The 22,080-nt window shown below is 56.8% G+C and overlaps 3 protein-coding genes across 9 annotated transcripts in view; 2 read left to right on the top strand and 1 right to left on the bottom strand.

Moving 5' to 3' along the window:
* NSD3 (nuclear receptor binding SET domain protein 3) overlaps positions 1 to 754 on the top strand; it is a 35,883-nt gene extending 35,129 nt beyond the window's left edge. For all 5 annotated transcript variants that reach the window (XM_062621026.1, XM_062621024.1, XM_062621027.1 and 2 more), the window contains one exon: positions 223 to 754. In XM_062621026.1, the coding sequence (XP_062477010.1) occupies positions 223 to 464 (242 nt within the window). In that variant the 3' untranslated portion in view covers positions 465 to 754. The remainder of the gene's footprint in view (positions 1 to 222) is intronic.
* Positions 755 to 6,645: 5,891 nt separating this feature from the next.
* Positions 6,646 to 9,804, top strand: PLPP5 (phospholipid phosphatase 5). Of its 3 annotated transcripts, none has more exons than XM_062621065.1 (7): positions 6,646 to 6,746; positions 6,829 to 6,937; positions 7,379 to 7,469; positions 7,916 to 7,979; positions 8,334 to 8,458; positions 8,743 to 8,913; positions 9,596 to 9,804. In XM_062621065.1, exons 1-7 carry the CDS (start codon positions 6,673 to 6,675, stop codon positions 9,748 to 9,750), a joined length of 789 nt encoding a protein of 262 aa, XP_062477049.1. In that variant the 5' UTR covers positions 6,646 to 6,672; the 3' UTR covers positions 9,751 to 9,804. The 3 variants fall into 3 exon arrangements, with proteins under 3 accessions (XP_062477049.1, XP_062477047.1, XP_062477048.1); XM_062621063.1 differs by having other exon boundaries at positions 6,661 to 6,746; positions 7,376 to 7,469; XM_062621064.1 differs by having other exon boundaries at positions 6,681 to 6,750; positions 7,376 to 7,469.
* Positions 9,805 to 11,679: 1,875 nt separating this feature from the next.
* On the bottom strand, positions 11,680 to 20,988 carry DDHD2 (DDHD domain containing 2). The gene is made up of 17 exons (XM_062621023.1): positions 20,736 to 20,988; positions 19,554 to 19,744; positions 17,646 to 17,735; positions 17,099 to 17,219; positions 16,263 to 16,352; positions 15,320 to 15,455; positions 14,544 to 14,752; positions 14,378 to 14,445; positions 14,142 to 14,261; positions 13,901 to 13,996; positions 13,525 to 13,638; positions 13,273 to 13,428; positions 13,094 to 13,196; positions 12,850 to 13,014; positions 12,207 to 12,369; positions 11,824 to 11,943; positions 11,680 to 11,754 (listed from the first exon to the last, which is right to left on the bottom strand). The coding sequence occupies exons 1-16, from the start codon at positions 20,914 to 20,916 to the stop codon at positions 11,853 to 11,855; spliced, it is 2,094 nt and encodes a 697-aa protein (XP_062477007.1). The 5' UTR covers positions 20,917 to 20,988; the 3' UTR covers positions 11,680 to 11,754; positions 11,824 to 11,852.
* Between the last annotated feature and the right edge of the window lie 1,092 nt (positions 20,989 to 22,080).

The following is a 22,080-nucleotide window of genomic DNA, read 5'->3' as shown; positions in this document are numbered from 1 at the left end:
TTTGGTGTTTTGATGCCAGAGGAGGTTGAGCTCTCTTTGTTTTGAGCTCTGGTTAAGCCCATTTTGATGCTTTGAGCCAAGTGAGGCCTAAAAGATGCCCCGTGTCTGTTGGACACGAGGAGCAGAAGTGGCAACCGCAGTCAGAGCTGGTTTTCCAGTTTCGAAACGCGCGCTAATCCCAGCTTCCTGTCTGCCTCTCTTCCCTGCCCTTCCCGTCCTCAGGAAAGTGGGAATGTCCGTGGCATCAGTGCGACGTCTGTAGCAACCCTGCCGTTTCCTTCTGCGAGTTCTGCCCTCACTCCTTCTGCAAAGACCACGAGCAGGGAGCGCTGGTGCCGTCGGCGCTGGACGGCCGCCCCTGCTGCTCCGCGCACGACCCTAAGTCTCCCGTGGCCCCCGAGTACTGGAGCAAGATCAAGTGCAAATTGGAAGCACAGAACCCCGCTGAAGAAGCCAAGGAGTGAATTTGGTTACAAAGAGCCAAGGGAAGGGGAGAAGAGAAGGGGGGCGGGCAGGCGATGAACTCAAAGAGACTGCTTGGACACGTTCAGTCTTTGGCATCGTCGTGCGCGGACTGGGATGGGGACCATTTCCTCCGAGCGAGCAGAAGCAGGCGGTGGTGGTTGGGTTTTTGTTGTTTGGTCTTTCTTTTAGCCTTGAATGTGCTACAGCAGCTCTTCCTGTGGGCAACCAGAGACGTCTTGGCCTTCAGAGGAGAAACCTTTTGACAGTGCAGAGAATATTCCGTTTCCAAGCTGTTCTCTTGAGTGTAGAAAAGCAAATCATAGCAGCGTATTTATTTATTTAATTTCTAAAGGGTGTTGGAAGATCTGGCTTTGCTCAGGCTTCGTGGCTTTAGAAACAGAGCAGCAAAGCCAAGGTCACTTCTGTGTGTAGTTTACAGCAAGGACAAAGCAGTCCCCACTCTGTAATGCTGAGGTGCCACACGGGCAGATGTGGGGTTCAGACCAGGTGACCCTGAAATGCCTCTATCCCAGTGTTTACTGCTATAAGGCATTTGGAGAAGGTAGGTTATGTTCACGTTAACCTCTGAATGTTGTTGTCAAGCTTTTCCAATGAGAAATGAGGTGGGGGACTTCTTGGAAGGGCTCTTAATGCCGGATCTGGCATTGGTGATGGAGGGCAGGAGTTGCATCTCCCTACTGGAGCTGTAAGTGGGTGCTTGCAGGCAGGTGGAAATGCAGAAGGAGCTTAATGGCACAATGGGCATTCCATTCTCCTGCCTAACCTTCCTAGTCAGGAGAGCCTCAGCCTGCGAGCACACTGAGAACTGAGGTCTTAATCCTGCCCATGGGAGCGCTGCCATTGACTCCTGTAGAGGGAGGAGGACAAATCCCTGCTCTGTGCATAGGTATTTGTCACCTGCCAAGTCTGGGCTTGTTTTCCTGCGGTTGCATTCATGTGATTCCTTCCTGCTGCCTTCCCAACCTCCCAGTAGCTTCAGATCTGAGGAGATTTGAGCCCGGAAGGAATCAGACCCATGTATGTGTTTGCTTTGATGGAATGCTTAGGTATTATTTTTGCTGAGAGAGCTTCTGGCTTTCATTTTTGTTAATGGAGCTAAGGAAAAATCTCAGCACTTCAATGAACAGGGTATTTTCCGCCTGGGTCACGGGCTGTGTTCACAGCAGCCAACGTGAGCCTCTTGAAACACTTCTCCCTTGCATTTCCTCTGCTGGAGAGGCTTATGAAGGGGCTGCTCCAGGAGGAGGTTCCTTTAAGAACCATTCTCTTTCATGTGCAAGGAGCCTGGAGAACTGCTTTGGTGCACCCTTCAGCCAAGCACTGTGTGTGTGTCCCCTTGCCCTGGTACAGTTAGAGCCCACTTCTGACGTGGGTACTCGAGAATAAGGTATTGAAGATAAGGAATTCATATCAAGTGTTGCTGGCATCTGGCTGAGTGGAGCCTTTGGGTTAAGAGCTGTGTCTTTAGGAGAGCTCCAGAAACGTGGTGACTTCTCAGTTAAGCCAATCAAAGGCAGAAGAAGTACATGGGAGGTGGTGGAAGGTGTCTTGCCTCTGGTTGGTGATGTCTTAGCCCTCAGATGAGGGGTTGGAATCACTTTGTGTGCAATTAGGACAGAATACACTACAGTGCCATTAACTGAGCCAGCAGCTCATCTCCTGAGCACCCATGGGTGCTTGGGGTGTACCTGGGGGGGGGATTCAGTTACGGTGCAGAGGCTCCTGGGCTCTGCAAAGCACTTCATCTTGTGGTCCGTGCTACAGAGGACATCCGAAACACTAACGTTGCTTGAAAGCAGTGCTCTATTTTGGTACTTTTTACACCACAAAAAGCCCTTTGCAGAAAAGGCTTTTCTTTTTCTTCCCGTTTTTGGTGATAAATGTCTCTTTTTAGGCTCTTACTGGGGCTCTTTGCCCTTTTCAGCAGTGCCAGACGTAGCTCTTGCTGCAGTAAGGCCCAGTGTGTTTACTTCAGCTTATTTATTAGGCTTGATCATGTTCAGGTGATGTTCTCTTGGGAATACAGAGCGTGGCTATGGGGTGAGTGCAGTTTTCACTGTGTCAATGGTGTGAGGGCACCAGGACCCCCCTCTTGAGCGCTCCACATGGATGAGAGCTGTGGACCGTCCTTCACCTCGCAGGCCACACAGAGGTTCACAGAAGGCTTAAAAGCATGTCAAACGCTGTGAATTGAGGGTTGCTGCTGCTCCCGTGCCATGCACTCGAGGTCTTGGTTCATTTTGGTCTCAAACTCCTTACAGGTGCTTCTTTTTTCCACCAAAAAGCTAAGATTAAGGATAGCCAAAACCTGGAGCAACAGGAGACTGGTTTATAAGCTGGTGAGCAAAGAGTCTGAACTGGATTTCACTCTACTGGAGAGAAGGTGAATCTTTAATGTTCTGAGATAAGAAAATGCCACATTGAAGCATCTTCTTAACGGTAGGGTTGTTCTGTTTGCCAAACACAATGTTCAGGCACACCTTTTAACCCCATCTCAGCCGACTGAATAGTGATAACGGCATTCCTTCATCAGGAAGAGGTTTAATGGATGCTCTAATTGGCATCAAGGGGGAGCTGTATCCTCGACTGGGATGAGTAATACTGGATGGTGATTTGGCTGTTTTCATGCTGATGCCTGGAAGAAGTCCCCAGGCCTGCTGTGATTTTGGTTGAGAGCTTGATCCTGCTGTTAAAGGCCCCGTTATTCCTTCACCCCAACGCTTCTCCCTTTGTCTCCCATTCCCAAGGGAGCACCACGCTCTGGCTCCCTCTCCCATCACCTGCGTGTGCTCCCTTTTGGTGCAGCCTCCAAGCTGCTGTGTGAAGTGAACAGGATTGTGGTGTTTACTGGGGCTTTTACTCTGGGTTGCACCTTAGCACAGCACAGAGCACGGCCAAGCGCTGGTTGACTCCCTGCATCCACGGTGCAAGCATTTAGTTGTAGCTTTCAGGTCGTTTCTGTAGACTTCTCCTCTCCATAGACTGTCGAAGGCATTTGCAGCTCAGGAAGGATAAAGCTAAAGGCAATTTGGGGGGCAAGGGGGGGCAAATTCCCTTCTCTGCCCACCACCCTGGTCTTGGAGATAGCTTTTGGAATGGAGTAGTAGGGCCGGAACGTTGGATTTTGGCCTTTCTTGGGAAGAAAACCCTTCCTTGTATCTTTCATTTCAGGATAGAATGGGAAAGACCCAATTCTTAGACGTACTGAACAGCATCCCATGTGTATATATTGAATCTTGACGGAACGCTGTGGGTTGGGAGGGGAGGGGGGGTGTCCGGCCCTGGTACGAAGTAGTCACTTTAACATTGAAACCTCTGCCTCATTGAATTCAGGGTTTAATGTACTTGAAGCTCTGCGGTTCCTTCTCCAGCTTTTGGTTGGGTTTATTTTATTTATGCATTCTTTATGTAGCCTCCATTGAGAAACGTCTTTTTGCCTTCCCTCACCTCCCTCCCTGCTCCCCCTGGATCCGTGGCACAGGGAAAGGGGGCGGTTTCCAGGCTCGAGGGGCGGCACGGTGGGGTGATGCTGCTCAGCTTTTGGGTTTCCCTTGGCTTTCCCCTACCTTTGTGTAGCAAGGACCCATTTGCACTCACCCTGCTCCGCTTTGGATGGGTTCACAATGGTCCGAGTATAAAGGAAAAGGTAAAAATGCCCTAACAAAAGAAGGTGTTTCCTGTTATGTTCTATTCCTGAGCAGCGAGCTCAGGTTTTATCACCCCATATGGGGCCGTGCTGTGGGGAGAGCGATGTGGAGTCTCTGTGCTCTGCACAGCGGCTTCCATGTGCTTCATATGAACCCCAAAAGGGAAATCACGTTTGACTTTGCCAAAGCCATTCGCTCCTTCACCGCCTCTGCTGTTACCAACAGGCTATAGGGAACCATTCCCCATCCTGTCTCATTCCCGGTGTCCTCCTCTATCCGCCGTTGGGATCCGACCCCCCCCAGTTTGCACAAGGCAGGTACGTGCAGATCCTGTTCCCATCCCCGTGTGCTCCGAGGATGCCCTTTGTAGAGTCGTTCTCTCCATAGCCTTTTATCTGTACCAAACCTTGTAGGTCCTGTGAAATGTTCTGTTAAGGCAATCCCTCATAGCAAAAGCATCCATAGTCACTGAAGCCGGTATCCTAAAGAGTCCTTGGGAGTCGCCTAGAAGCTCTTTGACACTAAAGGGAGTAGTGTTCACTTTCCCTGGCCATGTTCCATTGGGGCATTAACTGTATTATGACTTGATGTTGCCGCATAGACTTTGAGATAGCCGATATTGGGGGGTTTTGTTGTCCGGCCTCTGTTCTGCATAGTGTGAAACCTGTAAAGCTTGGGTAACCCTGTACATAGGTAGCTGACCGTCACCTAGTTATAGCGTACCTAGACTTGCCTGTAATATTCTAGCTTCTTCCTTGAATGTGTGTGATGGTAGGAACCATATAATTTTTGTACATTCTATTTCCGGAGATGTTGCCTTTTTATTTTCCAACTCCTTTGGAATTGGGATGTGGTTTTTTTGTTTTTTTTTTGCTTCCGTGAGGATTCATTTGGGGGAAGGTTTTTAAATGACATTCCACTGATCTGAACTTTTGCTTGAGGTTGACTTCAATAAATCGTTCTGAATGTTCCAACGACCGACAAGGCTTTTCCCTCCCTCTTGTCTTGGGGTGGGCAGGGAGAACAGGGGTTCACCCTGCTCCTGAGGGAGCTCCCGGTGTGGGTCCTATGGGAGCTGCTCCCTGCATGGCTCCTTCTTGGTTCCTAGGGGAAGCAGTCCCCTCGGGGCTCCCTCTTGGTCCCTATGGGAACCGGTCCCCTTGGTTCCTATGGGATCCACTCACCTCTGTGCTCCTCCTTGGTTCCTATGGGATCCGCTCCCCTCGGTGCTCCTTGCTCGGTTCCTATGGGATCTGATCCCCTTGGTGCTCTCTGCTCGGTTCCTATGGGATCTGATCCCCTCGGGGCTCCCCCTTGGTTCCTCTGGGAACCGGTCCCTGTTGGTCCCTATGGGATCCACTCCCCTCGATGCTCCCTGCTCGTTTCCTATGCGAACCACTTCCCTCAGGGTTCCTCCTTGGTCCCTATGGGATCCGCTCCCCTTGAGGCTCCCCCTTGGTTCCTATGGGAACCGCTTCCCTGGGGTCTCCCCCTTGGTTCCTATGGGATCCACTCACCTCTGTGCTCCCTGTTCGTTTCCTATGGGATCTGCTCCCCTTGGGGTTCCCCCTTGGTTCCTATGGGAACCGCTTCCCTGGGGTCTCCCCCTTGGTTCCTATGGGATCCACTCCCCTCGGGGCTCCCGCTCGGTTCCTATGGGATCTGCTCCCCTCTGTGCTCCCTGCTCGTTTCCTATGGGATCCACTCCCCTCTGTGCTTCCCTGCTCATTTCCTATGGGATCCGCTCCCTTTGGGGCTCCTCCTTGGTCTCCATGGGATCCGCTCCCCCTGGGGCTCCCCCTCGGTCCCTATGGGAACCGCTTCCCTCGGTGCTCCCTGCTCAGTTCCTACGGGATCCGCTTCCCTTGGGGCTCCTCCTTGGTCCCTATGGGATCCGCTCCCCTCTGTGCTCCTTGCTCGTTTCCTATGGGAATCGCTTCCCTCGGAGCTCCTCCTTGGTCCCCATAGGAACCGGTCCCCTTGGTTCCTATGGGATCCGCTCCCCTCGGTGCTCCCTGCTCGGTTCCTACGGGATCCGCTTCCCTTGGGGCTCCTCCTTGGTCCCCATAGGAACCGGTCCCCTTGGTTCCTATGGGATCCGCTCCCCTCGGTGCTCCCTGCTCGGTTCCTACGGGATCCGCTTCACTCGGAGCTCCTCCTTGGTCCCCATAGGAACCGGTCCCCTTGGTTCCTACGGGATCCGCTCCCCCTGGAGCTCCCCCTCGGTCCCTATGGGGTCCGCTTCCCTCGGAGCTCCTCCTTGGTCCCCATAGGAACCGGTCCCCTTGGTTCCTACGGGAACCGCTCCCCCTGGAGCTCCCCTTCGGTCCCTATGGGAACCGCTTCCCTCGGAGCTCCTCCTTGGTCCCCATAGGAACCGGTCCCCTCTATCCCTATGGGATCCGCTCCCCCTGGAGCTCCCCCTCGCTCCCTATGGGACCCGATCTCCCCAGCGGTCCAAGCCGGCTTCCCCGCCCCTGATCCAGGAAGGGCCGTGGCCGGGCTCCTCCCCGGGCGATGTGGGGCGGGCGCTGGGGCCATGCGGCGGACGGGCTGCGGTGCGGAGCTGGCTGCCGAGGCTGCGGTGCGGGCCCTGCTGCTGGCGGCGTTCGTGTGAGTGGGAGCTGGGGGGCTCGGCTCGGCTCGGCCCCGGCCCCGCAGCCTGAGCCCCGCTCCGGTTCCGTCCCTCCCGCAGCACCATGGAGTTCCTGCCGCCCTTCCAGCGCCTGGTGCAGCCCGAGGAGATGTGGCTCTATCGGAACCCCTACACGGAGGCGGATCGAGTGCCTGCGCTGCCCATGGCCGTGAGTTCCACCCCTTCCTGCGGGTTTGCTCTGGGCCTTGGGGTTAAAGGCACCTTAAAGCTCATCCAGCTCCCACCCCATGGGGCACAGGAGGATGCTCCAACCTGGCCTTGAGCGCTGCCAGGGATGGGGCGGCCGCATCTTCTCCGTGCGACCCATCACCCTCACGGGGTGCTTAAGAGCCCATTGCGGTCTCCCCTCTGCCTAAAGAGCTGTACTGTCGTTACTTTCAGGCGCCATGGGTGTCCCTGGGGGTGGGATGCTGGGTGATAACCGCGTTTCCCTGCATCAGCGTCTCCCGTGGTTTTTCGCTGATGGGAGCAGTGTGGGTGCTGCAGGCAGGGCTGGGTTTGTGTTCCGAGGGACGTGCAGCGCTGCGAGGGGGCAGGATGCTGCCTGCCTTTGCCCTTGTGTCCTGACAGCCGTCTCCTCCCGTGGCAGCTCATCGCCTTCCTGTCCCCGCTGCTCCTCATCCTCCTGGCAAGGCTCTTCCTGGGCGCCGACCGGGAGGACACACGGGAAGCCTGCCTCGGTGAGCTGCTCCTGAGCCCGCCGGGGGGTCTGAGGCCTCAGCTGCGTGGCTCTGCATGAAGCTCGAGCGCTGAGCGTGCCTCAGCATAGAACCACAGCAGGGGTGGGGTGGAATCGCCCTTAAGAGCATCCAGTTCCAACCCCTTGCCGTGGGCAGGGGTGCCTCGTACTAAACCGTGTCACCCAAAGCTCTGTACGGACAGGGATGGAGCATTCACTGCTCTGGGCACCCTGTGCCAGCGCCTCAGCACCCTCACAGTGAAGAACTTCTTTATCTCCAATCTGAACTCCCCCTGTTTCAGTCTGAACCCATCGCCCCTTGTCCTATCCAGCCCCTTGCTGAAGAGCCCCTCTCCAGCATCCTTACAGCCCCCCTTCAGAAGCTGCTCTGAGGTGGTGCCTCCAAGACGGGGATGGTGCTGATGTGACCCCTCTGCTCTCTCCCAGCTGCCAGCCTCGCTCTTGCCCTGAACGGGGTCCTTACAAACGCCCTGAAGCTCGTGGTGGGCAGGTGAGAAACTGGCTCCTTCCTCCTTGCACCGTGCAGGGAAGGGATGCGGGTCCGGGCCATGGCAGAGCTGCAATAGGAGCAGCAAGGGCCGGAAGCTGGAGCTTGCCACGCTCAGTGGGGACAGAATGGGTTCTGGCTGGCTGGCAAGACCATTAAACATCAGAGCAGACACTGGTGGGGATCCGGGCACCGCATGGATGGGCTCCTTCACACAGGGAGCGGGTGGGATGGCTTCATCACCCCACCTTGGTTGCCTGAGTGGCTGTGTTCGGATGTGGGTGCTCGTTGGAGGGCTTGGGGGGGGGGGTCTGAGTGCTGTGCACCCATGAGCTGTGCTCTGCTGCTCTGCCCTAGGCCACGGCCGGACTTCTTCTATCGCTGCTTCCCGGATGGACGAGCCAACGTGGAGCTGGTGTGCACGGGAGACGCCAGCGCCGTGACCGAGGGGCGCAAGAGCTTCCCCAGCGGGCACGCTTCCTGTGAGTATTCCATGGCCAGGAGCGAGCCGTGGGGAGCCACAGCCTGTGGGAGGGGGCAGCTTGGCTTTGGGTACATTTTGGGGGGGCTCAGTTTTTCCCTCTGCAAAGCAATGGGGTGAAAACCTTCACGGGAAGCTGCCTGTGCCCCCCCCCCCCGGGATGAGGGATGCGCACCAAGGACCAGCTCCTGCGTCTCCATCCCTCACAAGCCAATGCTTCCCATGGGCAGGACACCCCGTCCATGGCAGCAGGGCAGAGGGTGAAGCAATGGGTTTCTCTTCCAGTCGCCTTCGCTGGCCTCGCCTTCTCTGCCTTCTACATAGGGGGGAAGCTGCGGTGCTTCACGCCGGGCCGGGCGGGCAGAGCCCTGCGCCTCTGCGCCTTCCTCCTCCCGCTCTTCCTCGCCACCCTCATCGCCGTGTCCCGCACCTGCGACTACAAACACCACTGGCAAGGTGGGTCTGAGAGCGCAGAGTGGGGTGGGTTGCAAAGGAGCTTAAAGCTCATCCAGTTCCAACCCCCCTGCCATGGGCAGGGATGCCTCACACTAAACCATGGCACCCAAGGCTCTGTCCAGCCTGGCCTTGAGCCCTGCCAGGGATGGAGCATTCACAACCTCCCTGGGCAACCCATTCCAGTGCCTCAGCACCCTCACATAAAGAACTTCCTCCTTATCTCCAGCCTGAACTCCCCCTGTTTCAGTCTGAACCCATCACCCCTTGTCCTATCCCTACAGTCCCTAATGAAGAGTCCCTCTCCAGTATCCTTGTAGCCCCCTTCACACACTGGAAGCTGCTCTGAGGTCTCCACGCAGCTTCTCTCCTCCAGCCCCAATGTTCTCAGCCTGGCTCCATACGGGAGCTGCTCCAGCCCCTGAGCATCCTCGTGGCCTCTCCATGTCCTGATGATGCTGAGGACACCATCACTGCACACAGTGCTGCAAGTGGGGTCTCACGATGTCAGTGTCTGCCTAAGGACACAACTGGGTACCCTCAGTGCAAGGGGAGTCCATGGTGGGCTCTGAACCTGAGGATTAACCAAAAACCCCTTGGGTTTGGGGGTTTTCCTGCTGGAGAGCTCATTCCTGAAGCTTGGGAGGGTGACGGGAAGCTCATTCTCCTCTGCTCTTGCCCACAGACGTGGTGGTTGGCTCAGCCATTGGCTTCGTGCTTGCCTACCTCTGCTACAGGCAGTATTACCCTCCCCTGACAGACTCCATGTGCCACAAACCCACGCAGCTGCCAGCACACCAAGAGAGGCCTCCAGCTTCCAGCTTCCACCTGGATATATAGGGATGGGCTCTGCCCTGCTGGTCCATCAATGCCAGGGCAAGGGGAAGGCTTTGGGGAGGCTGATGGTGAGATGCAGATGAACCTGATGCTGGTGCTGATGGGTTCAACCACATCTCATAGCCAGCCCCTGCCCTCAGGGCGCAAGCCTGCAGCCACAAAGGGTCCTGAAGCAAGAAGCAGGATGGGACCAGCTGGTGCTCCCCATTCCATGGGTGTTCTTGTCCCCATCAGGCACCTCCCTTCAGCCCCATCCCTCCCTATGGGAAGTGTATCCCGAAAGGGCAGCGCAGGACCTGCTCTCGGTGTCTTTCCAACCCCAGCTGAGCTCATAGGCAGGGATGAGCATGAGGTTGCAGCCTCTCGACCCACGGCTTGAATGGGGGGAGAGGGAAGATGCCTCTGGCGTGTGTTCTGTGCGTTATTGTGCTGGCCCTCACCTTTCCCTGTGTGCCAAATAAAGGAGTTTAGTTTTTTACATGGGCTGCGGTACTAAAAGCCTTCTTCCAGTGGCTGGGTTCATTGCTGTGCCCTCGGTGCTGATCTTCCACCTCTTCCCTTTGCTTGGCTCTAAAGAGAGGAGAGGCAGCAGAGGTGTCTGCAAGCAGCCCCTGCACCAAGGGGGTCAGGGTGCTGCAGAGCCCCCGCAGCACTGCTGTAAGTAGTGACCCGAAAGCAAAGTTGGGGGGCCAGCAGCACGTAAGGCTCAGGATGGGAGTGATGGAAATGCCACCCCCCTTAGCAACAGGGCTTAGAGGAACAGCTTGATCGTGTTGCTGTGGATGCCCCAACCCCTTCTGGCCATGCACACACCGCAGGCAGCTCCCGGTTTAGTTTGGCTTTTACTGGAAAAGACATTAAATTAATAACACTTAAAACGGATTTAACTGCCCCGGTGCCAAAGTGCATCACTTCAGAAAGCCCAGCAGTAAGTGTCTTCGCTCCTCCTGCCCCTCCTCTCGGCAGGCACCCGCCTCAGCTTGTCTGCAGGCAGGGAAAGAACGGCCCCTGTTCCTTTGGGAGGGGAGGAGGCTGCAAACAACCCCTTTCCATAGTGCAAATAACGGGGTACAGGGGGGGGAGATGGACAACAAACAGGCAGCGGGTGAAGGCTCCGGCCCCCCATGCAGGGCAAGCATCGGTGGGAGGGGATTGCCAAGGCCCTGAGCCATCGGTGCAGCAGCTGTAGGCTGGGTCCAGGGGTGCTGTGGTCATAGGAGGGATCACCAGAGGCTCCTTGTCCCCCTTTAGAGCAGAGCCAGCACATCCCAGCCTGCGCTGGTGCCGTTGGGGCCATGGGGTTCAAGGGGATGCCAATGGCCGGGGTGGCCACGTTCCTGCTGGCTCTCGATGGCAGCTCCTAAACCCTGGGCTTCACGTCCCAAAGCCCGTGGGGCTCAGGCCTGGGGCTGTCGTGGCAGGGGGAGGTGAGCGCTGGCCAAGGCTGCTGCAGTGCTGCCCACTGTTAAGGCTTTTGATTCCTCGAGGTCAGGAGCTACGAGGGTCCTCACTCAGCCCTGAGCCCTGCTCTGCTTTGGTGCTAGGGGTTAATGGGGTAACGCAGGAGGTGCCAGGGGTCAAGTCCCACTTCAGGTGCTGGGGGCGAGCAGGAGTGGTTTCCTTGGATGCTTTTATCCCTCTGCCCTTACCCTAAATGGGGGAAACCCATCCTTAATGTCCAGGGAGCAGCAAGCCCTTTGGGGAGCAGCATGCGGGACACAGCAGAGGAGGAGAATCCGGACTTCCCCGGTGGGTGAATTGGATCTAAGAAGGCAAAAGGAGAAGGCAGGAATGGCTGCAGCGGGGCAGGCCAATGCAGCCAGCGCCTACCAGCAAGAGAACAGGGGAGGTGAGGAGCACAGGCCACGTGTATTCCGTATCCACAGGTGGATTGCACCCATGGGAGCGCGGGTGCTGCCGTCCTTATCTTCCTTGGGTCTCCTTCTGTCTGATAGTGCTTATGGGCAGGGGAAGAGGAGCCAAAGGTGCTGACACCCACCCTCCTGCCTGTAAATAAGGCCAATGTCCTCCGAGGTGTCCTAGGAAATCAGGGAGGAATTGGGGGGGGTGACTTACATCAAGTGGCCACAAGAACCCAGGGGTGGTCACTGGCTCCCTGGCAGAGGCTGATCCAATGTAATGCCTTGGGTCTGGTAGATCTCCTTCAGGACCAGCAGAACAGTGTCCTCTGACTCCCTGCATGAGGAGGAGGAGGAGATGGGAGTTAGGAGGGGCATGGATGTGTGCTGTCGGGATGCCTGTGCTGGTTATGGGGTAGGTGCAGTGCCCAGCACGTGCAAGGAGAACTGGTCTTCCTCTACCCCTCCCCGCTCGCTCTGTCTGCATTAGAGGCAGGAGAGCATCTTGATGACTCAGTTGAGGCTTTCCTTACAACGTTGGCTTTAAAAGGGAGGGCACTTTGCTTCCATCAGCCCGGGAATGTGAACCTTGAGCCTTACCAATAGCACAGGTGCCCTTGCAGTGCAAACAGGTACTCATTGAAGCTCTCTATCGGCTTCTCCTGCAGCACATAGTCGATGCGGTTCCCTCCGTTCAGCCTCCCCACGTTAATGGGGGAGGCCTCTTCCTTCACTGCTGGGGGGGGCTCCTCTGCCTTTGTGTCTGAAGGAAACAAAGAGCAACGGGGTTCAGCCACAGGGCCCCAGCAGCCTGCTCCATGGGCTGGTCCCAGCACTGCATCCTGCTCCATGGGCCTGTCACAGTCCTGCATCCCTCCATGGGCAGGTCACAGAACTGCATCCCTCCATGGGGAGGTCCCAGCCCTGCATCCCTCCATGGGGAGGTCCCAGCACTGCATCCTGCTCCATGGGCCTGTCATAGCCCTACATCCCTCCATGGGCCAGTCCCAGCCCTGCATCCCTCTATGGGCAGATCCCACCCCTGCATCCCTCCATGTGCAGATCCCACCCCTGCATCCCTCCATGGGCAGATCCCACCCCTGCATCCCTCCATGGGCGGGTCCCACCCCTGCATCCCTCCATGGGCAGGTCCCACCCCTGCATCCCTCCATGGGCAGATCCCAGCCCTGCATCCCTCCATGGGCAGATCCCATCACTGCATTCCCAGCACCCCAGTACCCACCTGGCTGCTTCTCCGTGCTGGCCTCTGCCTCTGCTTCCCCTTCAGCACTCGCAGCCTCCAGTGGGGGCAGCGGGGCGCGGGTGAAGGACTGCCAGGCCACCCGCAGGGACCCCAGGAGGTTGTTCTTCAGGTCCACGCTCATGCGAGTGAGCCCTTCCTTCAGCTCTGCAAGGCAGGAGGGCATGGGGTCAGGCCGGGGCTGTTCCCAGGGGAGGGGGAGCAGGGTTTCTCCTTCCCCCCCTACCCAAGTGCATCCTCTTCCTGCCCTTGTGGTGGGGCAGCAGCATGGGCTCAAACTCCACATCGGGGACGATCATGGGCTCTATCCTGTACGCCACCGGGTCGAACTGCACGAGGAGGAGGAAGGACAGTGAGGGGTGCTGCACTCCCCTCCCGCTGGCAAGCTCTGGTGCTGATACCTACGGGGTGGAAGATGTTGAAGAAGCCTTTGCAGGTGGGCAGGCTGTAGTCGGGGTTGATCCGCTTCACTCCTCGCACCGTGAGGAACATCCCGATGGGGGAGCCGAAGGCAAAGAAGATGCTGGGTTTGTAGTTCAGCTGAGGGTAGTTTGCTGACACCTGAGATGGGGAGATGGGGGTGTTTCAGGACACAAGCTCCACGCTGGTGGGTGACAAGCACCTCGTCGGGGCAGGCAGAGCGCGGTGCTGAGGTACCTGGCCTAAGCCAATGTCCCGGTATTGGCAATTCCTGCCTTCATCTGTGTGATGTGGGCTGGGTTGGGCTGGGGACCTGTGCTCCTTGTGCTGGGGAGCTGCTGAGCTCTGGTCCTGCAGTGAGAAACCCCCAAGTGCAGCTCCTGCAGTGAGCCCATGGGCAGGAACACGAGGCAGCATCCTGCTCCGGCTCCATGCCCTACCCCACCAAGTCCTCCTGCTCTGTTATCACCCTTAGGATAAAGTGATCCTGCAGCAGTAACACCAGTGTAACACACAGGAGCTGCATCGTCACCACAGCCAAACACGAGCCCATGAGAGCAAGGGTGGCCAGGGATGGGGAAGCTGGGATGCTTGGACCCGGATGAACACAAACCTGCGTCTCCCTCTTGGAGCTGATGTAATGAAGTATCTTCATTCTTGGTCCTAAGGGAATTCCCATTTCTTTCAGGTTTGCCTCTGTGCACAAGAACTGGAAAACAAGGAAGCCAGGTATGAGCACAGGAGCAGGGCTGGTGTGTGCTGGGTACTGGATACCAGGAAGATGCTCAATGGGTGGGAGTGGGCAGGAAAGCAAAGAGGAAACCCAAGAGGCACCAAAGGGGATTGCTCCTCACCAGTGCTTGCCCGTCCATCTTCTCCTTCTCAAAGACCTCACAGTATTCCCACAGCCCCAGCTCCTTCAGGATTTCTTTTACATCCTCCACACCTCTGCTGCTTGCTGCTGTCCTGGCCCCCTGTGAACAGAGCCATCAGAGATCAGGCTCCGTGCTCCCTCTGCCTTTCGGATTGCGTCCCCTCTTCCCAAGCAGCAGGAGCTTGGTTGGGTGATGCTGCCCGGGAGCCTTCGTACCTCTTGGTGCTCATCCTCCTCAGGAGCAGCCTTCTGGTTCGTCAGGAGATCAAACAAAATGAGGGACCCTGGAAACCAGGGCAGAGCATCAGCACCTGGGCAGGGAAAAGCCCCCATCCACACCCTTGGGGTGCTCCCAGCAGCTCCCTCGGGTGAGCCCCCTTACCCAAGCTGTGCCCCGCGATGGAGACCCCCCCTTTGAAGAGCGGGTTCCTCTGCAGGAAGAGCTGGTAGAGGCGGTTCATTTCGGATGCCACCGTGTCCACGATGGTCTGGCAATAGGTGGAGCTGTTGTAGAAGAAAACGTCCAGGATGGTGTCGTTGATGAAGTGACGCAGGCGATTGATGCTGGGCAGCGTGATCCGCTCCAGGTCCCTGTGGGGAGGAAGAGGGAGGTGCAGTCAGGGGTGCCAAGGGGGCCACAGCGGTCCTAAAGCAAAGTGCAAGCTCAGAAAGGGATCGTCACCATCTCAAAGGGCAGGGTCTGGAGCACGGGGGGTGATGGGGAACAGCTGAGGGACTTGAGGGGTTCAGTGTGGAGAAGAGAAGGCTCAGGGGGGACCTGATCGCTGCCTACAAGTGCCTGACAGGAGGATGGAGCAAGGAGGGGCTGGGCTCTGCTCCCAAGGGATGGGACAAGGGGAAACGGCCTCAAGCTGCCCCAGGGCAGGTTTAGATGGAGCTGAGGACCAGTTCCTTCCCCAAAGGATGCTCAAGCATTGGAACAGGCTGCCCAGGGCAGGGCTGCAGTCACCGTCCCTGCAAGCGTTCACACCCCCTCAGTGCCATGGGTCAGTGGTGGCCTTGGCATTGCTGGGGTGCCAACGGGACTCGGTGATCTCCTTCCCACCCTGGTTCATTCCATGCCTCTACCGAGCATCCTGCTTCCCGTTCAGGGACCACCCGAAGGAGGCAAGGAGGAGGCGATGCTGGGACACTCACACGTCCACGCCGGTGGAGTGCAGGGAGCTGTGCCAGTTGACGGGCAGGAACTCCACGCGCCCGATGTGCTGCTGCTCCTGGGCTCTCTTGAAGTGAGCCTGCAGCATGCTCAGGGAAACGCTCCTGAAGTCATTCACTGCAGGAAGAGCAGCGAGCCCTCACCCAGGGAAGGCTCCGGGACGAGCCACAGCCGCAGGGCTCAATGCAACGGAAGGGAAGATCAGTCCCAAGGGTCTTAACCAAGGGAAGGCCCCATGTCCTTCCATGTGGGGTTACCAGAACCCCACCTGGAACCCGGTTCCCATCTGGAACAAGGCTCCCTTCCACGTGGGCAAGACTTTGGCCCAGCAGCAGGATGAGGAAGGTGCTTTAAAGGGTTTAAACCCAAGGAAGCTGTTGTGAGGATGCTTGTGTTAGAAAGGGAATCCTAAGGGGGGGGGGGGGGGGGATATGAACTGGGAATGACTCAGTTCTGAGACAGAAACAGGGATTTCCTTCCTTTCATGGGGTCTTGAGAAGGGGTTCATGGATGAACACACGGAACGGACGGCGTTAGAGCAGCGGTGTGTTTTATAGGAACCAGAGACTGAACACCTCGGCTCCTTTGATCCTTACAAGTCAAATCATGCCAGGCTCCCAGGCAGTTTCAGGAGCACCTCTCCTGCAGGACCGAGGCGCTCTAACACTGAACAGGTCAGACCAGAGTTACCTGGTTTAGCACCCAGCTCCAGGACTGAGCAGCAGAGGATGCTCGGAGCCGGATGCGAGCCCAGGAGCCCTTCTTGGTGCTCCCCACTGCAGCCAGCTCATTCAGCTGAGCACTGGGAGGGGGGGGGCTGTGAATGCACCCCGAGAGCGTTCTGCGTGGTCCACACGGATGAGGGCTCAGCACCTGCACCCAGAGCAGCGCGTGGGACACGCACCCATCCGGATCTGCACCTACCGCACTGGACGATGCTCCTGAAGCGGATGTCGCAGGCGGGCCCGATCCCGTGCACCACGAACACCAAGTGGTCGATCTGCAGCGGCTCCCCTGCGGGGAGAAGAGCGATTCCCCTTGTCCTGTCCCCACATCCCTTGTCCAAAGCCCCTCTCCCCGTTTCCTGCCGCGCTGGAGCTGCTCTAAGGGCTCCCTGGAGCGCGTTTGCTCCCTGTTCCTGACCCGTTTGTCCTGCTCCATTCACCCTGGGACAAGAGGAGAGCAGAGGAAGGCGAAGCAACTCATCCCTTCCATCACCATCCTCACAGCTCATTCCCACCCAGTGCAAGGAGGGGGCTGGGACCATCCTCCCCCATGCTCAGCAGTGGCACAGGTGGAGTTCTCTGTGGTTCCCTATCTCCCACACGCTTTAGGTTACCAACCTGCTTCCCTGATGGCATGCGTGCATGGAAATGAAGGGGTTAGACTGGAATAACTGCTTGTCCTCCCCTTGGGAACACATCCTGGTGCCTCAGTGGGAATCCTGACACAGCTCCCAAGGCAGGGAGAGCACGGGCTCCAGAACGTAGGAGATAACCCCTGTGTCCCTCCAGGGGAAGAACCTCCCCTCCTTTACAAACACACCCCAAGGCCTCAGGCATTTCCAGGCACTGCTCTGCTTCCCAGAGCTGGAATCACAACCCCTTCTCCCTGTGTCCCTGCTGCCTCTGCCCAGCAGTTCCACTGCAGGCTCTGATGCTGGGAAGGCTCCTGCTTCACGGATCACGGGAGCCTTGTGCCAGGCTTTTTGAGCCACCGGGTTGGGAAAGGCTTTGGATGGGAGGGAGAAGGGAGCTCACCACTGGGGATCTCAGCAGCGATGTTTTCCACTCCTCTCTTCACAGTCCGAGGTCGACCTTGCTCTGTAGGAGTCGAGCCCCAGTCGTCGGAGGGGGCAGCGGGGTGGTAGTGCACCATCAGCTGGGGAACAAGAGCCCGTCACTGAGCTGCCCCATGGCCGAGCGGAGGGGATGCTCTGGTAGGTGACACGGGCAAGGGAAGGGAATGATGGGGCAGAGGTGGGGAAAAGAAGCAGCTTAAAGCCACAGCACGAAGCCAGCATGGGGCAACAACAGGGATGTCCTTACTGGTCCACACAGGGAGGTTGTGAATGCTCCATCCCTGGCAGTGTTCGAGGCCAGCTTGGAGGAGATGGTTTAGTGTGAGGTGTCCCTGCCCATGGCAGGGGGGTTGGAACTGGATGATCTTAAGGTCCTTTCCAACCCGAACTATTCTATGAAGACCATGAGTCAAGGGCAACTCGGAGCAACCCGCTCCAGTGGAGCTTTAAGGTCCCTTCCAACCCAAACCACGCAGTGCTTCTGTGATCACCAGGCCCCTCCTCACCTTTGGGTTGTGCAGGATAATGATTTCCCTGCTAGGGGACTCCAGTTTCTTCTTCCACTCATCCTGGGTCACGGCAGTCATGTAAGCTTCCTATGGAAAAGAACACCTGGGAGTCAGCTGAGAGCATTCCCATGGGTATTCCAGCACTCGGGATACTCCCCACCCGTTTTATGGCGTTTCTTATCAACACACATTGCCAAAGAGGCAGAGGAATCAGCAACGGGGGCACCTGCTAGGCAGCTTCCAAGAAGCCAACAGCAGCAGCAGGCTTCCAGAGCCATTTAGATTTGCACTGTTTGGTCCATCAGAACAGATGTTATTGCAAAGATGTGCATTTTTATACCTATACATATGTAGAGATGTGTATATATATATGATGTGTGTATATATATGAGATGTATATACATCATATATATCAGATTTCCAGATCCATTTAGATTTTCATTGTTTGGTCCATCACAATAGGCATTATTGCAAAGATGTATACTTTTATACCTATACATACGTAGAGATGTATATATATGATGTATGTATATATGTGTATATATATGAGATGTATATATGTATAGATATGTATATATATGAGATGTATATAAATATGATGCATATATAAATGTGTGTATATATCTGAGATGTATATACATATGATGTGTGTGTATATATGTGTATATATATCTGAGATGTATATACATATGATGTGTGTGTATATATGTGTATATATATCTGAGATGTATATACATATGATGTGTGTATATGTGTATATATATCTGAGATGTATATACATATGATGTGTGTATATATGTATATATATCTGAGATGTATATACATATGACATGTATATATGTGTATATATGAGATGTATATACATATGATGTGTATATACATGCATGTGTATATATATATCTGAGATGTATATACATATGATGTGTGTATATATGTATATATATCTGATATACATGATGTATATATATATCATATATACATATGATGTGTGTGTATATATATGCATGTATATATATCTGTATATATGATGTATATACATATGATGTGTATATACATGTATATATATCTGTGTATATATATGATGTGTGTATATATGTATATATATCTGTATATACATATGATGTATATATGTATATATGTGTATATACATGCATGTGTATATATATATCTGAGATGTATATACATATGATGTGTGTATATATGTATATATATATCTGAGATGTATATACATGCACAGCTATATGTTTCCACAGCCACACTGTGCTCAGTGAGTTTCTCCTTTGGCTTGGCTGTGATTGCGGCGAGGATGATCCTTCCCAGTGAAGGGTCCATGTGGAGCCGGGGCAGGAGAACCCGGAGCAAAGCTGCAAGCTTGGAATGTGCAGCAGGAGGATGAGTCCTGGCTGGGGAGGGCAGGGGAAGGGGAGCAGCAGCCTGGCAGGGAGCTGGTGGCAGCGCTGGCGGTTGCAGTAATCGGCTGCGGAAAGGCCGTGCCAAAGCCTCTTTCAAGTTCATGTCCTCAGGCGTGGCTGTGGTGCCAGTCACCCCGTGGGGAGTTTGGGACATCAAGGCTGGCACTGGGACAGCTTCCAGTGTCTGAAGGGGGCTATAGGGAGGCTGGAGAGGGGCTCTTCATCAGGGGCTGGATAGGACAAGGGGTGATGGGTTCAGACTGAAACAGGGGGAGATAAGGAAGTTCTTTACATGAGGATGCTGAGGAGCTGGCACAGGGGGGCCAGAGAAGGGGTGAATGCTCCATCCCTGGCAGTACAGAGCCACGGTGTAGTGCGAGGCATCCCTGCCCATGGCAAGGGGTTGGAACCGGATGCTCTTAAGCTCCTTTTCCACGCCAACCCATTCGGATCCGATGACAAGACGGATGCTACGAGGAAGAGGCTTCGTTACCTCCAGTTCTTGGCTGAAGGTCTCCGAGTAGGGAATATACTTGTTGTCCTTGTCTCCCTTGTAAAACCACGTGCAGCGGCGCACCTCGGCCGCCTCCTCCTCCCAGTACACCGCGACGCGCTGCCGCGGCTTGAGGCGCACGTCGTACCTCCCGCCCGACGTCGGGACAACCACGTCTTCCTTGTCTTTCCCTGCAGGAACCGGGGCACACGAGGAGCAGAAAGGCAGCTATCGGACTGTGTGTTATATATACACCTATACATAGGTACGTATATATATATATATGTGCCATAGCACAGCACAGGGACCAAACTGGGACATCTGTGAGCAGCACACACGAGCATGCAGGAGCAATGGCTGTAGACACTAAGGCATCAGTGTCAGAAGGTAAGAAGAAGGCATTAAGCTACAACTGTCTTCCTACAGGAAAACATGGAACTGTGGCCCTGGGAAGGGGGATGCTTCACGGTGGAGTGCAGGGCTCCAGCCTCAAGCCTTTACCCTCTAAAACTCCGCACAGATCCCAGCACAGACTCCCAATTCCATGAGTTCTGCTGCCTGCGGGCCCGTACCAGGCTGTGCCCGGCTCAGCCTCTAATCCAGAGCATCCCCAGGGAAGGAGGCCGGGAGCAGGGGATGCAGCGACGCTTTGAGGTGGGTGATGTTTGGTGGCACAAAGGGCCTCATGGCAAGCGATGCTGCTTGGAGCAGACCCCAGTGCCGGCACAGACCCACCGAGGAGCAAGGCAGAGCACCCATCACACGAAGAAACCCCCCCCTGGGCCCACCCCGCAGTGCTCTCCCATCACAGCTTTGCAGCGATTTGATGTATAATTCAGAGCATCACTCGCGTGAATGAGGTCAGACCATTCAGCGCGGCCACCGCGTCGTTATTCACGCGTTTCCAGCAACAGGAGTAGGCACGCTGCCAGAAAACAAGTCCCAGTTTAAAATTCCCCAAGGGAACAACGCAGCATCCCGCTTGGAAAGCATGGAATTGTGCTGGGAATTGTGCTGGGAATCTCTGGACACCCCCCACACACACACCAGTCACCACCGACCAGGCCAGGTCCATGCAATGGTTTTTAAGCGCAAGCACCCGACGGGCAGCGATGGGAGCGGGACGGATGGAGCCGTGCCCGCTGTGTGTGTCCCCCCCCTTCCCCGTCGTCACCCCCGTACCTGCTCCGTGCGCCTCCTCCAGGCGCTCCGAGTCCTGGGCGCTGAACGGGACCCAGCGCTCCCTCCCGTCCGTGACCTTGCAATAGAACCAGTGCGGAGCCACCGCTTCGTAGCCGCCCGCCGCCTCCGGCTCCGCGCTGCCCGGCGGGGGCTGCGCCTCTTGCGGCTCCCGGGCGGCCATGGCGCGGGGATGGGCACCGGGCTCCGCTCGCAGCCCGCACCCGGCACCGCAGCCCGGGCGCTGCTCGCTCCCTGCCCCTGCCCTGCGCACACGCGGGGCCGGGCGGCGCTGCCCGCACCGCGGCTGCCGGTACCGAGGCGGCAGCGGCGGCTCCGCACGGCCCCGCCGCCAGCGCAGGCCCCGCTCTGGGCACCGAAACCGCCCAAGCCGGGGCGGTGCTGCCGGCGCTGCCCGCCCCGCACGGTGCCGTCATCAGGGGGGCGGGCGGGGCAAGCGGAGGGACCCTGCCTGCAACGCTGCCCGCAACACCTGCCCGTAACCCTGCCCGTAACCCTGCCTGCAGCCCCTGCCTGCAACCCTGCCCGCAACCCTGCCTGCAACCCTGCCTGCTGCCTGTAGCCCCTGCCTGCAACGCTGCCCGCAACCCTGCCCGTAACCCTGCCTGCTGCCTGTAGCCCCTGCCCGTAACCCTTCCTGCAGCCCCTTCCTGCAGCCCCTTCCTGCAACCCTGCCTGCAGCCCCTGCCCACAACCCTGCCTGCTGCCTGTAGCCCCTGCCCGCACCCCTGCCTGCAACCCTTCCTGCAACCCTGCCCGCAGCCCCTGCCCGCAGCCCTGCCCGCAGCCCTGCCCGCAGCCCTGCCTGCAACCCTTCCTGCAGCCCTTGCCTGCAAGCCTGCCTGCAGACCCTGCCTGCAGACCCTGCCTGCAACCCTGCCTGCAATCCCTGCCTGCAGACCCTGCCCGCAATTCCCACCCAGAACCCCTGCCTGCTCCCTGCAGCCCCTGCCCGCAACCCTGACTGCATCCCTTGCCTGCTGCCTGCAGCCCCTGCCTGCTCTTCCCACCCAGAACTCCTGCCTACAACCCCTGCCCCCTGCCTGCAATTCCCACCTATGACCCTGTCTGCAACCCCTGCCCAGTGCCCACAACCCTGCCTGCAGCCCTGGCAGCAGCCTGAGCAGGTCCATGCCCAAACGCGGTGCCAGGCAGGCAATGCTGGCGCTAATCAGGACTCCCTGAGCCTTGACTTGGTGCTGATGGTTCCACCGCCGAGCCACTGCCTCCTGTGCATGCTCGGGGCAAGCACTGGGGCACGGGGTGCCCTGCGGCTGCAACCACGAGACTCTGAGCTCATGTTTGCTTCCCGAGCCTTCCGTGCCCT

This window comes from Pezoporus occidentalis, unplaced genomic scaffold (assembly GCF_034315485.1).
Source record: "Pezoporus occidentalis ecotype Australia unplaced genomic scaffold, CSIRO_AGI_Poc_V1 ctg226, whole genome shotgun sequence".
Classification (NCBI taxonomy): Eukaryota; Metazoa; Chordata; class Aves; order Psittaciformes; family Psittacidae; genus Pezoporus; species Pezoporus occidentalis.
This window is presented reverse-complemented; position numbering and strand designations above follow the sequence as displayed.

What these genes read in the sequence shown, in the direction of transcription:
- PLPP5 (XM_062621063.1), top strand. Translation starts at nt 6,673, where the DNA reads ATGCGGCGGACGGGCTGCGGTGCGGAGCTGGCTGCCGAGGCTGCGGTG. An exon ending in CACACGGGAAGCCTGCCTCG is followed by an intron (nt 7,470 to 7,915) that starts GTGAGCTGCTCC and finishes GCTCTCTCCCAG; the next exon opens with CTGCCAGCCTCGCTCTTGCC. An exon ending in CTGAAGCTCGTGGTGGGCAG is followed by an intron (nt 7,980 to 8,333) that starts GTGAGAAACTGG and finishes GCTCTGCCCTAG; the next exon opens with GCCACGGCCGGACTTCTTCT.
- DDHD2 (XM_062621023.1), bottom strand. Translation starts at nt 20,916, where the DNA reads ATGGCCGCCCGGGAGCCGCAAGAGGCGCAGCCCCCGCCGGGCAGCGCG. An exon ending in GCTCCAAGAGGGAGACGCAG is followed by an intron (nt 13,639 to 13,900) that starts GTTTGTGTTCAT and finishes TTCTCACTGCAG; the next exon opens with GACCAGAGCTCAGCAGCTCC. An exon ending in TCTTCAACATCTTCCACCCC is followed by an intron (nt 13,197 to 13,272) that starts GTAGGTATCAGC and finishes CTCCTCGTGCAG; the next exon opens with TTCGACCCGGTGGCGTACAG.